The sequence below is a fragment of the Penicillium longicatenatum genome, assembly GCF_028827895.1.
Source record: "Penicillium longicatenatum strain IBT 33135 chromosome Unknown contig_2_segment0_segment0, whole genome shotgun sequence".
In the NCBI taxonomy this organism is placed as follows: domain Eukaryota; kingdom Fungi; phylum Ascomycota; class Eurotiomycetes; order Eurotiales; family Aspergillaceae; genus Penicillium; species Penicillium longicatenatum.
In genome coordinates, this window is record NW_026643120.1 from 6,424,648 (window position 1) to 6,440,050 (window position 15,403).

The following is a 15,403-nucleotide window of genomic DNA, read 5'->3' on the forward strand; positions in this document are numbered from 1 at the left end:
GATGGCACTTGATAAGCCGTTCCGGTTAGTCTGTCACTGTTAGATCGATAGTCGAGTTTTGGCCTAGGTTATTTAAGGCCTAGTAAGTCGCTATACCTCGGGGGAGGTAGCTATAGAGGTTGTGGCTTTAGAGGAACTTAATTAGGTCGCTGGCATGCTCGATGAATCTAGGTGGGATATAATTGCCGCCCTATAGCGGGTAATATCGGTTAAAGTCTCTGGATAGGATAATGCTTATCGGTCGCTGCTTATTTTATAACGCGGCTGTGATAGCGTTTTGTATTGCTATAAGGGCTGGTAATGCTGACTCGTCGTCGCCTATGAAAAGCGGTGCTAGAGGTATGTAGACCGAAAAGAGAAGGATTTAGGAGTCGGCTAACTAGATCTTAATAGCTACGACATCTAGGTGGTCGTAAGGTATCTAGCGGTGTGAGGAGGTAGAGATTCGTCTATTAACATAGACTAGGCTATGGAAGCGAATTACATCGGTCTATGTGGTAGGTCGATAAAGTCGCTAGGCGCTGTGATTAATATGCGTGCGATATATGGTAATGGATGGCTCCTAGATTAAAAGTACATCTAGATCTTGGCTCTAGGGGTCGTTAACTAGTGCCTCTATTCTCGGTCCTGATTTTTTATGTTTAAGTATAGGATGCGGAGGTTTCTCTCTAGTATCTAGTGGGGTTGAACGCCGCTAGGGCTACGCACTGTCGATCACCAGTTAGGTATTCACCACTATAGTCGAGGCATCGGGCCCTTACTCTAGGTGGACAGCGCTCCCGTTCGTGCTGGCCCGCACAGTGTCGGCATCGTGGCGTTTCTTTACGCGTCCATGCTAGATAGCCAAACCATTAGCATCGGAAGCATCTCTTTTTCTTGATTTCGCGTCGCTCAACATAGTGAATAAAGTTCCCGCTAACAAGGAACCCCTCCCGAAGCATATAGTCCGCTCCTTCTACAGAGTCAAACCAAAATCCCAGGGATGCGAATTTCCCTAGGGTCTTATCTTTTACTTTCATCCAGGCCAGCTCTTCAATACGGAAGCTATATTCCGCTAAATTATTGTCTTCGATGATTTTCTCCGCTGCCTAAATGGCTCCTGTTTCTAGGTTAAATCCCTCAGTGGGGGTCCGGTATACAACGACACCGAATCGTGGTTTCACCAGCTTCGTGTTGTTGCCTAATTTGTGTAGCCACTCGGTATTATTACGGGCCACCTTAGCTGACTCCGCATCCTTAAAGCGGATGATATAGCTAGTTTTAGTAGTACCGATGCCGGCCACTTAAGCTTCTTGCGTCGCGGCGTCGCTCTGCAATGCCGTTTAGATATAGGTGTTGGTGGCCTCGATGGGAAGATATCGCCTAAAAGCGTTTCCATCGTTGTTATTGCTATCTCTTAGGTCGACAAATTTTCTCTAGGTGCTGATTCGAACGTAGCTTTAGTCCTTCTCGGGTCGTTGGTGGTTTAGTGAGGAGGTGCTATTGCCGCCGTTCGCTGCGACTGTGGCCCAGGTCCTCCTGATGAAGCTTCTCGTTCTGTTCCTAGAGAACGTTCTGGTTGTGCTTAATCTCCTGTAGTTCATTTTAGGTGGCTACGATGGTGGCTGTTTAGCGGTGGATAATGTCTTTCAGCGCGCTAACGAGTCTCCACACCTCCTTGGTAGTGATTCGACCGGCCGGATCTGACGGAGCGAAGGCATCTCCACTCCGTGTTCGCTTCCGGTTCTCAGAGAGCAATCCGGGCCTGTCTGCAGCTGCCGTGGCCTGGAGTTCTTCCCCTGTGATGCTGGAGATGGTTTCTTGGGTGTTTGTGGGAAAGGGCTCGGGCCCTCCCGTCGGTGGGTCCGCCATCGCTTTGGGGATGGTTCCCGCTCGGTGCACAACGTTAAAGTTTATATCGCCGTATTATCGAAAGTTATTTTCTCACACCACCACGTCCTCTTATACAGTCCGCAGCTGTTCTCTTCGCCTGTCTCTCTCTACAGGATGAGACTATCCTTCTTTTGAATATCCAAAGTCATTTTGGTATAGGATCGGTTCATTCGGTAGAGTGTCAGCGGATGCATTTACAGTCACTAGCGAAATCAGCTTCTACCCTACACAAGAACATTCTTTTTCCGTGCCCCACTGCCAAGACGCTAGTGCTATTTTTGTTCAGCAGAGACCAATATACTGATGCTTTCGTGAGGAATTGCTTCGTATTTGACCCCATAGCTCCGGTTATAACTTTACGACATCACCTACGATACGGCATAAGAGGGCCCTCTGCACCACCGGACTACCATGCTTAGATGCGTATGACAGGTCTCATGTCCGGTAAAGCCGCACAGTCTTAATTCGGTCACGGGAACCTTGTTGTAGAATCAGCGATTTACTGGGCCCAAGGGAATATTGTTCCAGACCTGTTTGGGCGCGCTGGTTGGGAGAAAGACGCTGGTTCGCGAGTGGCCTCAAGATTGAACACAGATAAATGGTCTTACCTAAATCAAGGTTAGTTCGGTGGATCATCTCTGCATAATTTAATAGAATGCCCATATCATTGGACAGTTCACGTGATGTGAGACGTAGGAAAGAGCTGGTTTCTGGTGGCTGGTGGGTTAAGAGTGGCTCCAGACTGTCGCCAATGACAACCTGTCCTTTGCCGCCCCCGTCTACTGCCCTTCGTGTCTAGCACGAGGCTGAGTTTCGGAAGCCGAGAAGGCTGTCTGCCCTGTCCCGCCGCCAATGACAAGACAGTTTTTTAACCCTTCCTTTTGACACTCGGCTTCTCTTTGATATTTATTGCTTTATACCAACCTAATTCCTGTTCGGAGTGGATCACACCATATAAATGGCCTGCCCTCCACGAGAAACGTTCCAGATCGGTTGGATATGTGCACTGCCGATCGAGGCGGCTGCCGCTAAGGAAATGCTGGATGAAAGCTTTGGCATTCTCGATGAGCAAGATCCAACCGACCCAAATACCTACACGCTAGGTCGAGTCGGCAAACACCACGTTGTAATCGCCTGCCTCCCGGGTGGTCAATATGGAACTACGTCGGCGACGACTGTCGCAAACAATATGGTTCGCACCTTTTCGAAATCCCTCAGGGTCGGGTTGATGGTTGGTGTTGGCGGTGGAATTCCGTCGACTGCTCATGACATTCGACTTGGTGATGTTGTGATTAGCTGTCCTGAAGGCACTTCTAGCGGAGTGGTCCAATATGATACGGGAAAGGTCGTTGCTGGTGGAGAATTTCATCGCATTGGCTCTTTAAACAGCCCTCCTAGAGCCCTGCTGACGGCAATCAACTTGATAAGGGCTGCCGAGCTAACGGATGATCCTCACTATCCCAAATATCTCCTTAAGGCGATCGGTAGAACGTCACGCACTCGGAAGAACTTCGAACGACCTCAAAAAGACCGACTCTTCAAGCTCGAACACATTCATCCTACAACTGCGAGCACCTGCGATGGATGCCTAGAAGAATGGGAAGATGTACGCAGTGAACGCGATACCAGTGACCCACAACCGCACTACGGCATTATCGCATCTGGAAATGCGGTTATCAAGGATGGATCTACACGTGAGAAGCTTCGGGTAGCCACTGGAGCATTGTGCTTTGAGATGGAGGCAGCTGGCTTGATGATGGATTTTCCTTGCATTGTCGTCCGCGGGATCTGTGATTACGCCGATACGCATAAGAATAAGCAGTGGCAAGGATATGCTGCATTAGCAGCAGCATCGTATGTTAAGGAGCTGCTAGGGTATATACCAGTCGGCCGTGTTTCGCAAGAGAGCTTGGCAGCAGATGCGTGTAGTAAGTGAACTCGATATTAGCTTAGTCTCGAACTAAGAGTGGCTTACTTATATACCTGTATATAGATGAATTAAAAGACGAAGTCAAAGGCACAAACAAACGCCTTGACCGAGCATATAATCAACAAGATCAACAGCATCGTGAGAAGATCGAATTGGCTTTGACGGATCAGCAACGCCGTTGTCATCAAGCTTTTAAGACATCAAAGTATGAGGAACAAAAGAACATCAATCCACGAAGGGTGAAAGGAACCTGTCAGTGGGCCCTGTAGAGTCTTGAATACATTCGCTGGTGGGAGAGCAACTATAATGACATTCTATGGGTGTCAGCCGACCCAGGCTGCGGGAAGTCTGTACTAGCCAGATCGATCATCGACGAACACGTGGAGGCTTTAAGTCCAGGAGTGACCATATGTTTCTTTTTCTTCAAAGACAACGATGACCAGAACCGTCTTGATACAGCACTATGTTCGGCACTACATCAACTCTTCAGCCAGCGGCCTCATCTCTTGCCCCATGCTATACAGTCCTGGGAGAAAAACGGGGAGGGACTGCGACATGAGGTTGATGAGCTTTGGCGGATCTTCACTGCTGCCGCATTAGCTGACGTGTCACACAAGACAATTTGCATATTCGATGCGCTTGACGAATGCCGTGAAAAGGATCAGGCGCGATTGATTGAGAAGTTCTAGTTCTTTTATGACCAAAGCTCTTCATTAATGAAGGATACTTGTTTAAAATTCCTCGTCACTAGTCGTCCCTATGACCATATACAGGGTAACTTTCGAGCAATCACTAATTCTGTCCCACATATACACATCAAGGGTGAAGAAGATAACGACCGAATCCATAAGGAGATTAATCTAGTGGTGAAAACTCGAGTGAAAGAATTAGCTAAAGTAGTGCAACTACCACCGGAGGTCTACCAGCGAGTCGAACAGCAGCTACTTCAAATGGAAAACCGTACTTATCTCTGGCTACATCTAGCGATTGATGATATCCGCACCACCCTTAGGCGCAGCCTTCGGCCTACAGAGAGTTTGATCACCCTTATACCGCCTTCCGTGAATGCAGCATACGAAAAAATCCTCTGCCGAGTCCCAGCAGATGAAATGGATACAGTCAAAAAGATCTTGGAGATCATTGTGGCGGCACGACGTCCTCTGACAATACGAGAGATGGCTGTGGCGCTAGGTATTGCCACCTGCTCCGAGGCACGAACAATAATGGAGGCCGGGCTAGATCCAACTCATTTACAAACAAAACTTCGACAATTATGCGGCTTGTTTGTATTCACTAACAACTCCAAAATCTATCTCATCCATCAGACTGCCAGAGAGTTTCTAATTCAAAGGAAAAGTTCGGACAATCTCTATCTTACATACTGGAGCAGCCTGGGCGATGCAGAATATCAGATGGCTGAGATCTGTTTGCGATACCTTTTGATGGAGGATTTGGAAGACGACGAAAGCCAATCGAGCTTTAATTGTCGAGACCTCTTAGAGTATTCAGCAGTACATTGGTCCGATCACGTGCAGAAAATGACTCCGACGTTGGGCCATGAAATAACGAATCGACTACATCAAGTGTACGATATGCACAGAAGACGGTTTTCACTGTGGTTTCCTATCTTTTGGAAGGCAGTAATGCCATACACAAACGTGCCATCAATGAATGCACTCAATCTGGCAGCACTTAACGGCCATGAGCAAGAGGTTCATTTTCTACTTGCTGTTAAGAAACACGAGATCAATACGGCAGACGATACAGGAGCAAACCCATTGATGTGGGCCTCGCGAAACGGACACGACAAAATCGTGCAGATGCTGTTAGAGCGAGGAGCCGAGGTCAACGCCCAGGGTGGACGCCACGGAAATGCGCTCCAGGCTGCTTCTTTCAGAGGACACGACAAAATCGTACAGATGCTGTTAGAGCGAGGAGCCAATGCTAACGCCTATGGTGGAGTCTACGGAAATGCGCTCCAGGCCGCTTCTTTCAGAGGACAGGACAAAATCGTGCAGATGCTGTTAGAGCGAGGAGCCGATGTTAACGCCCAGGGTGGAGCCTACGGAAATGCGCTCCAGGCAGCTTCTTTTAGAGGACAGGACAAAATCATACAGGTGCTGTTAGAGCGTGGAGCTGATGTTAACGCCCAGGGTGGACGCTACGGGAATGCGCTCCAGGCAGCTTCTTCTGGAGGACACGAAAAAACCGTGCAGGTACTGTTAGAGCGAGGAGCCGATGTTAATGCCCAGGGTGGACGCTACGGGAATGCGCTCCAGGCAGCTTGTTACGAAGGACCCGACAAAATCGTGCAGGTGCTATTTGAGCGAGGAGCCGATATCAACGCCCAGGGTGGACGCTACGGACATGCGCTCCAGGCTGCTTGTTACGAAGGACACGACAAAATCATGCAGATGCTGTTAGAGCGAGGAGCCGAGGTCAACGCCCAGGGTGGACGCCACGGAAATGCACTCCAGGCAGCTTCTTTCAGAGGACACGACAAAATCGTGCAGGTGCTGTTAGAGCGAGGAGCCGATGTTAACGCCCAGGGTGGACGCTACGGAAATGCGCTCCAGGCTGCTTGTTACGAAGGACACGACAAAATCGTGCAGGTGCTATTTGAGCGAGGAGCCGATATCAACGCCCAGGGTGGACGCTACGGACATGCGCTCCAGGCTGCTTGTTACGAAGGACACGACAAAATCATGCAGATGCTGTTAGAGCGAGGAGCCGAGGTCAACGCCCAGGGTGGACGCCACGGAAATGCACTCCAGGCAGCTTCTTTCAGAGGACACGACAAAATCGTGCAGGTGCTGTTAGAGCGAGGAGCCGATGTTAACGCCCATGGTGGACGCTACGGAAATGCGCTCCAGGCTGCTTGTCATGAAGGACACGACAAGATCGTGCAGATGCTTCTAGAACATGTAGCTGATCAATCTGTACGCTATCGCTCCCCTTTCCAAAGGTTTCAAAGATCATGAGGCTTAGGGAATACACAGTCCAATCAAATGTAAATATACTTCTTTCATCCCTCATGCATCGGCCACTTCGGCAACGGTCCGATGATTCTCGCCATTGGTATCTGTTGTTGGAAATAGAACATGAACTCATCAGTTTGAGATGATGCGGCCATGGGCCACTTAATTGTTTATTATCGAAATAAAAGCATATAGACTGTACTCAATAGATGTGACTGCTCTTTTCTGTCTTCACATTGTGTGGTCAATAAGCGGCCTTTTCCGTCATTGATTAGACCGGATGTTTATCTTCTTATTCACCTACTTGTAATGTGCGTAAGATAGGGAACGGTATTATAATGTAATCTTAATGTATCGTGCTTGCTTAGTATTGTCATTTTCATTCATTTATAAGTGGCCGTGGATTTAAAACTATCCGCTAATGTCTTGACAGTGGGACACTTATAATAATTTTGAGTGTTTAGGCGGAAGCTGTTTTCGCTAGTGACTGTAACATAGTTAACTACGGATTATAATCACATTAATGGGACCAACGTAGTGAGATTTTTGAAAAGGTGAGTCTTTGTTAATAGTTAGATAGAGCTTATAGGTGGTATACTACCTGATATAGAAATGAGTAAAGGTATGATTTAGGAGTATATTCCAAGTATTCTCGCGAGACCAACTCACGTAGAGGATATGGATGTGACGGAATTTTCCACTGTGAAGACCAAGCATTCACAAATCAGAGAATCCGGCGTTTATTAGATGAATATTTGAGCCTAACCACAAGAAACGGGTTCCATAACTCAGTTGGTTAGAGTGTGGTGCTAATAACGCCAAAGTCGAGGGTTCGACCCCCTCTGGAACCACTTTTTTGCTTTTTGGCACTTTTTTTTTTACCGCCATCTCATTCACATAATCATTCAATGTATCTTTTAGAAAATTTTGAGACTCAAATAGGAGGATTTCTCTACTCATGGCCACCCACTATATTGTGCAAAAAGCTGGATCTAACATCATGTAGACTGCAAGTTATGGAATTCGTCTCAACCTTGACGGGTTCTGGAGTTCTGAGGTCATATATCTACGCTCTAGGGCTCTTACTTTGGCTAACAGAAGTTTGATTTATAGAGCTTCCACCCTAATGCCGTATGAGAATGCTGGCAGACCCTGCACGTTGTCAGCGCTTTCTATGTGCCTAGGTATAGGTATACTTGTTGATTCAACGATTGTGCTGGCTCTGAATCCCTGAAAAATGGACATTGTAAATATTCGAGGGAGACAACCCATAATAACATTACATGAAGAATGAAGTATTCATTGAACCAAGAGCATCTTCCGTATCGATGTATTATGTTTCTAAGGTTGTTGGATTCTATAAGTGGGATTCCAAGGCTGGCAATTAAGCCCAGCGCCTCAGGTTGTTTTGAGAAGGAGATCATTGGTTCGACACCATACTTAGCCGCATCTAGTGTACTGTATGATTTGTAATTTGAATAAAATGCGGCCTAGTTGCTCGGGTATGTGTTCAAGAACGTACAAAAGAATATACTATGTACCCGTGCTTGTGTCAAGCCAAAAATACAATATAACGCTTCAATAGACCTCTGGCTACAGGCCGATAGGACTTTATTTATGACCCGTGAGTGTGCCCGCCCAGAATCTACAGTTACATGCTAGTCCATATCTAGGGGAGTCTGGGTGTTAAATATGTGGCCATGGTGTCGAACTAATGATCTCCTTTGGGAAATATACGGTGGGTTCTAAATCAGAGCATAGTTGACAGTGTGATCCTAAGCATGGGGAGAAGCCCTAGAGCGGTGCGGACGCACATGAATATTATGCAAAATATTCAGCGTGTTTTTGAGAGTGGTATGTTTTTTTATCAACATGCAGGTGTTAAATTATATATAATTTGAAGAAATTATGGTGGTCTGGTATAATAAGTCATGGATATATATTTGTTGGTGTGGGGACCAGAATCGGGTCGGGGAAATACTTTTGACTAGTTGATATATTCCTATTATCCTACACTTGAACATCGAGAAAAAAGAGGCCAGGGACCTTAAACCTCATGAATCACCTGAATGAAAGCAATGATAACGAGTTGACTCATGATTCTCATATTTTGGGACCTGCAGTAATACCAGAGGGTCGCTTTTCGCGAATGAAACGTCCTCCCTGTCGAGTTAGGTGACGGTATATTTTCCTGAGATATAGTGGTATGGTGTTTTAGGCTATAATGTCAAAGCAATGGCCTGTTTTCAACAAGTCGGTTCCATAACTCAGTTGGTTAGAGTGTGGTGCTAATAACGCCAAAGTCGAGGGTTCGACCCCCTCTGGAACCATTTCTTTTTCTTACCTTTCTTTTTCTTACCTTTCTTTTTCTTACCTTTCTTTTTATCCATTTCACCTCTTCTTTTGCTACCAAATCCTTCAAATCCGTAGGAAGTACTTTTTTTTTTTTACTATATTACTACCTACTATATTGGGACTGAACTCCCCCGTTTTCGAAACAACAGCGCTAGTGTTGGGGTTTTTGTATTTCTCTCCCTGTTGTTGTCCTTCGACACCACACACCGATCGACTTCTCTTCTCCACTACTGCGCAGAAATTTGCATAGATTCCAATTAAAAACAATGGCAACAACATAATTCAACTTGGCCTTTGCAACCCATAGCGACTTTATCAAGGAATTCTCAAGACGGCTCTCCCCTCAATCTCAGACCGTTCAAGTCGCTGCAAAACATCGACAATCTCCTGTAGCTCGAACAATTCAATATGCGCCTGCACATCACCTTTGACCGCCATAGCCAAAAGTTCATTCATTTCCTCAGATGTCCCCGCGGAGTTGCCGACAATCGTGAGGCCTGTAGTATTCAGCAAGAGCTCGTTAGTGAACCTGTTTATAAAGTACAAATCATGCATTTTCCATGACTCGCCTTTGACTATCATTTCAAAAGGAGTAGCTGGGAGCCGGAATGAAACATGCGGAATCCCAACGCAGACCAGAGTACCCAGTGGCCGAAGCATTTGCATGCTTTGTTGGTAAGCTGCCTCCCCATTGGCGGTACAAATCACAGCATGGACACCCAGGCCTGATGTGATTGATTTGGCGCCTTCGACTATATCCACTTTGCGGAAGTCTAGAAATTCGGTGGCCCCGAGTGAAAAACACAGTTCTTTCTTTTTGTCACCCCTTTGGTAGGTCAGTGTATGCACTCGTACTTGCGAGAATGACATTTATAGGCGCTCACGTATCGATTGCAAGGACTTTTAGTCCTTGTTTGGCTGCAATTTGAATACCCCTACCAAAGCGTGTTAATATGAAGTAAACGTGGATAAAAGAGTGTCGGCGCGGCATACATATGTCCCAAGCCTCCACCGGCACCAATTATAGCAAGCCAGTTACCCTGCCGGGCCTTGGCTTTCTTGATCGAAGAGTACATAGCGATGCCAGCTAGAGTGTGTCAATGGAGACTAGATAAAAGATTGCATGGTTTCCACACTCATACCACAGAGAAGAGGTGCCGCTAAATCAGGAGAAAGTCCAGGTGGAATCTTCGTGGCATGGATCGCGGGACTAACAATGTATTCTTCATAAACAATTCAGCATTCGGGTTCATTTCCAATACTTCAAGCCACGAAACGGATATACTCACGTTGAAAAGTGCCCGGAACATTCTGTGAATAGTTAAAGTTGGCGTTAGACCTTGGCATGCACCTGGTGATATGCTATTGCAATGAATTACTGTAACGTACCGCGCCGGCGTTCCTTTGCTTAGGGCATGCCGTATGGTTGACCTCGCAGACTTCGCACTGCAAACAAGAGCTGTACAACCATCTAGAGAATCTTGTTAACCCTCCCACTAAGTTGTAGAGGTTTGGATGAGCATCGTATTGTTTTAGACATACCTTACCCCCACTACTTGACCCATCCATTGAGTCTCATCGAGGCCACCCCCAACTAAGAAAAAGGAATCAGGATCTAGCTTCTGGATTACAGTCAAACAGGGCAATGCAATGCGAGTTCTCACCTGCTACCACCCTTCCCACTCCTTCATGACCTGCCACATCGGTCTTCATAGGTGTGTCGCCTCGAATGCTGTGGACATCGGAATGGCAAACCCCCGAGAAGTCCAATTTTATCAGGACTTCTCCAGCTCCCGGGGTTGGAACTGAATGCGTGTTGCTGATTTGCACATCCGAAACAGCTTTTCCCCCAGATGCGGGGATCACAGCTGCGATCTGGGTAGCTGGGACAGACATGTCAATCCTTAGTTCTGGTAATGCAAGTTGATAACCGAGGCGTATGCACTGTAATGGGCTTGGATGCAGGGGTAGTTACAAGATTAATGACAAGTAGAGATTTCCATGCATTGTGCCTGTCGCATGGGTTTAATTGGGGTCGTATCTCAAATGCGGGGGAGTGCATGCCTTATCTCGGAAGATAGGAACTGATATCCCGTTTTGATGCTTTAGCCGATGTGCTAATCTTATTCATAATCTCGATTATCACCTGGGCATGCTCGAGCCTGTTTATACGAGTTTATTCAACAATGATTATGTTCAGAACCGACCCCACGGCAGTTTCATTAAAACTATTATCTTTAAAAACCGTAAGACGCTCATACCCCAAATCATGTAGCAATATAAGACAAGGACTCTGCCGGTCTGAGCAGAGCCGAAGAAAAAAGAAACATCACAACCCCCGAATGCAGCAGAACGGCCGGCAAGTCGCGCGAGCAAGCCGAGGTCTAAGGTATATCACAGATCAAAATCTATCTCCCGACATCAAATAAGTTTTCATGCCTGTTGTTCAGCTTGGATTGTTTGCTGCAAAGAAGATAAATCATTAGTAAACGTTGAGAACCCAAGACTAATCAGAAATACGAACCACCAGCCAGTCCATGCCCTCATCAATACCCTTGCCATCAATGGCAGAGCAGGCGACAATGCTCCAGTTCCGATCACGTAGCTCTCCCAATTTCAAGGCCTCCGAGATCTCACCCGCACCCTTAGCACCGGGTTGGTCCTGCTTATTGGCAAACACTAGCAGAGAAGCGTCACGAAGTTCTTCTTCGTTCAACATGGCCGCTAGCTCGTCAGCTGCAGTTCCCAGGCGCTCAATATCTGTGGAGTCGATGACGAAAATGACAGCTGCTGTGTTGGCGTAGTAACACCGCCAGTATGGACGAATGGATGTTTGGCCACCGAGATCCTAGTCCGTGACGGTCAGTGAAATTCAAAGTCATGGTGGTAATTCTAGAGCACATACCCAGACATTGAAGTTGAGATTTTTATATGTCACGGACTCGACGTTAAAGCCGATGGTAGGAATGGTGGTGACGACTTCACCGATCTAGATACGCGATTTATTAGCACTAACGCGTCTAATACAGTGCGCGAGGCTTGATTTAGATCGCATATGCATACCTTAAGCCTGTAGAGAAGAGTGGTCTTTCCGGCATTGTCCTGAATAGAAAGAAGTGAATCAGTCATGAGGTTCGATCGTTGGGCGCTATAGGTGCGCCCTTCCCCGCGACAGACGAAATGCACATACGAGACCGAGGATGAGGATTCGGATCTCCTTTTTGGCCCAGATAAGAGAAGCTAGACGAGATAATGTGCCTCCCATGGTGATGTGTAGTAGATACGAATAGGTTGGCTTGGTGTCTTTGATCGCGATTCCAACGAGGGCGGAGTCGGAGGTTTAAGGTTTTGGCGCGGGCGCGGGCTGATGGAGGAAAGGAGGGCTCGAGTGTGCAACAGCAGTGAATGAGCTTTGATTACTCAATTCAAATGAAGTCAATCAGAGACAAAGAAGTGTTTGGTGAAGTGGAAAGGGGAGTGGTGGTGGCAACTGCATCGGACTTTGAGCAATCGGCCTGTGCGTGTGGGCGGTCAATCGTCAAGCTGAATGGCGCTCTAGACTGTCCCGAATAAGCTTCCCACTTCCCGGGATTCCGTGTTGAACTCCTCCATTATCTTCCAAACCGCTATCTCCCTCTTTTTATCCCAATACATCCCTTGGAAGAACTCCCAATTAGGCGACCGGTTCTAGCGAGCAGCTCGCTACTGAGTGCCCACATCTCGGAGATAGCGAGCCCACCGGTTTGCGCGCTCCCTAGATTCAACCAAACCCCCGATTCAACGAACGAGACTGTCGCACAAAGCGCCTATCATGGTGGGAAAAAAATCGGGCAAGGCTCTTCGGGATGAAGGTGAGTGGTCATGGATATATGATGTAGACCAGCCAAATTGGCAGAGACTAGAGGGACTTACCATGAACTACCAGGCCTGGAGCGGACGGACAACAATATGGATCTTTCCAGCTGGCCGCAAGTCCCAGCTATCAACCAGAAAAACTACTACACGTATGTCCGCGTTTGTCTGATTTGTTTTATGCCTGATGATTTTAAATGCTGATTACTTCTGCCCAGCGATTACCTCAAGCGTGACGATCAGTACTTGGCATTTAGATTGCAAAACGAAGAAGCGAGAACGAAAATGACAAAGTCCGCGAAGGATCGGGATCGCGCCCTTGCAATGGCAAAGACCAATGACACGGCGGAGGCGGAGGCAGAAGCAGACGGCGATGCCAACATGGAAGATGCGGAGGAAGAGACACCCGCCGAGACAGTGGGGTCGAAAGTGATTGTCATTCATATCGGTAGCCAAAATCTGCGAATTGGATTGTCGAGCGATGCTTTGCCGAAGACAGTACCAATGGTGATCGCGAGGAAGGCGAAAACGAGCGAGAGCGAAGATCAGGAGGAACCCAATCCGAAACGACAGAAGCGAGAAGATGGCACATTTGAAGAACCAGAGCTTTTGTTTGGACCAGATGTGAGCTTGCCACATGTACTTCGTGATGGATATCGAGACTAATTGCTAACAACCGAATAGTGGTCTGCCCACTTTAACAAGATGTCGGCCGAACTGAAAGTGCATATGCGCCAGAACAAGCGAAGAATGTTGCCCAACTCGAAGGAAATGGTGGTTAATTTCAATCGAAGGACTGTTCCAGAGACAATTTCTGAACACAATGATCCAATGCGCATTGAATGGACCGAACTATCGAATCCACCACCGGAGTACATTGTCGGACAGCCCGCATTGAGGGTCCCAGACTCATCAAACCCCCGCTACAAACTCTACTGGCCATTCCAGAATGGATGCTGCAATGAAAAAGACTATGCGAGCAAGCGGATGTTGTTCTTGGATATTTCTTTGATTCTCGAAGATGCTATCAAGACCCAACTTGGCCTCACTAGCAAGAAGGACTGGCCCCAGTATTCCTGCGTCTTTGTCATTCCTGATCTCTATGAAAAGTCCTACGTCACCCAGGTACTAGATATGTTGATGCGGGAGTTCGCGTTTGCCCGAGTGTGTTTCATCCAGGAGAGTCTCGCTGCAACTTTTGGCGCCGGTTTTACCTCAGCCTGCGTGGTCGATATTGGAGCACAGAAAACATCCATCTGCTGTGTGGAAGAAGGAATGTGTGTGGAAAACTCTCGAGTTAATTTAAAGATGGGTGGTCGTGATGTCACTGAAACCTTCATCAGAATGATGCTTCATGACCATTTCCCCTATGCAGATATTGACCTATGGCGGAGATATGACTTCCTGCTAGCAGAGGAGCTGAAAAGGAACATTTGCACAATGAATGAAGCCAGTGTTTCTCCCCAGGTCTTTGACTTCCACCTCCGTGTCGCTGGGCAAGATACACAGAAGCACACCTTCAAAGCCTTTGACGAAGTGCACCTGGCACCAATGGGCTTTTTTGAGCCAAACATCTTCGACAATTCACAGAAACTTGCTTGCCGGCGCAAGTTAATTGATCGTTCTGTTGACATCTATGACGGGCAATCCAATGACCCTGTCTCTGCTGCCCAATCTGAAATTCTGACTGCCCTCGCTCCACAGCGTCCCAAAGCCAATGGGGAATCACATTCGACCCCGGCCGATGTACAAGCAACCCCAAGCAAGCCTCAGCATCCCAGTGCATTGGGTCGCGTCCAGGATCAAGAGGCTACTCCCCACTCCTCCGCTCCGGGTTCACCTGCACCAGAGGTGGCCGGCACTCCGCAGGCTAATTCTAGTGCTGTTGCCACAACATCGACCGCCCAGGCATCTCGTCCGACAGTTGAATACCACGATGATGTTTTGCCTGTGTATCCTTTGGATAATGCAATCTTGACATCTATTGCGCATGCTGCTCGCTCGGATGAGAAGAAGATGCGGGACTTCATTGGAGGTATCATGGTTGTTGGTGGAGGTACCTTGACCAGCGGATTCCACCTATTCCTTGAAGAGCGTCTCCAAAGCCTGCGCCCAGGATTTGCTAAGGAGATCATGATTGGAGTCCCGCCCAGAGATTTAGATCCACAGGTTGTTGTGTGGAAGGGTGCAAGTATCTTTGGAAAGCTGAGCGGAACGAATGATAGTTGGATTGGGCAGTTAGAGTATGACCGGCTTGGTCACAGGCTGATGGCCTACAAGTGCATGTGGGCATATTAGGTTGATATGGTCTATATTGAAGAGTTATGCGGTAGGAGCTATGAAACAATGGGTATAATTTCTTTCTTCAACTTGAGAACTATTTTCACAGCAAGTTTTCCAAAACAATGGTAATTCA

At 47.4% G+C, this 15,403-nt stretch overlaps 4 protein-coding genes across 4 annotated transcripts; 2 read left to right on the forward strand and 2 right to left on the reverse strand.

Moving 5' to 3' along the window:
• Positions 1-2,830: 2,830 nt before the first annotated feature.
• Positions 2,831-6,783, forward strand: N7484_004919 (uncharacterized protein; the record flags this gene model as incomplete). Its single annotated transcript, XM_057115339.1, has 4 exons — positions 2,831-3,800; positions 3,866-4,054; positions 4,130-4,490; positions 4,554-6,783. 4 exons carry the CDS (start codon positions 2,831-2,833, stop codon positions 6,781-6,783), a joined length of 3,750 nt encoding a protein of 1,249 aa, XP_056975479.1.
• A 2,667-nt stretch (positions 6,784-9,450) lies between these two features.
• N7484_004920 (zinc-dependent alcohol dehydrogenase) lies at positions 9,451-11,031 on the reverse strand (the record flags this gene model as incomplete). Its single annotated transcript, XM_057115340.1, has 8 exons — positions 9,451-9,961; positions 10,020-10,070; positions 10,129-10,222; positions 10,278-10,358; positions 10,425-10,446; positions 10,525-10,606; positions 10,678-10,729; positions 10,767-11,031. 8 exons carry the CDS (start codon positions 11,029-11,031, stop codon positions 9,451-9,453), a joined length of 1,158 nt encoding a protein of 385 aa, XP_056975480.1.
• Positions 11,032-11,568: 537 nt separating this feature from the next.
• On the reverse strand, positions 11,569-12,400 carry N7484_004921 (ADP-ribosylation factor family protein; the record flags this gene model as incomplete). Its single annotated transcript, XM_057115341.1, has 5 exons — positions 11,569-11,598; positions 11,660-11,983; positions 12,041-12,124; positions 12,199-12,237; positions 12,326-12,400. The coding sequence occupies 5 exons, from the start codon at positions 12,398-12,400 to the stop codon at positions 11,569-11,571; spliced, it is 552 nt and encodes a 183-aa protein (XP_056975481.1).
• Positions 12,401-12,946: 546 nt separating this feature from the next.
• Positions 12,947-15,285, forward strand: N7484_004922 (putative chromatin remodeling complex subunit (Arp8); the record flags this gene model as incomplete). The annotated part of the gene is made up of 4 exons (XM_057115342.1): positions 12,947-12,986; positions 13,061-13,139; positions 13,206-13,611; positions 13,672-15,285. 4 exons carry the CDS (start codon positions 12,947-12,949, stop codon positions 15,283-15,285), a joined length of 2,139 nt encoding a protein of 712 aa, XP_056975482.1.
• Between the last annotated feature and the right edge of the window lie 118 nt (positions 15,286-15,403).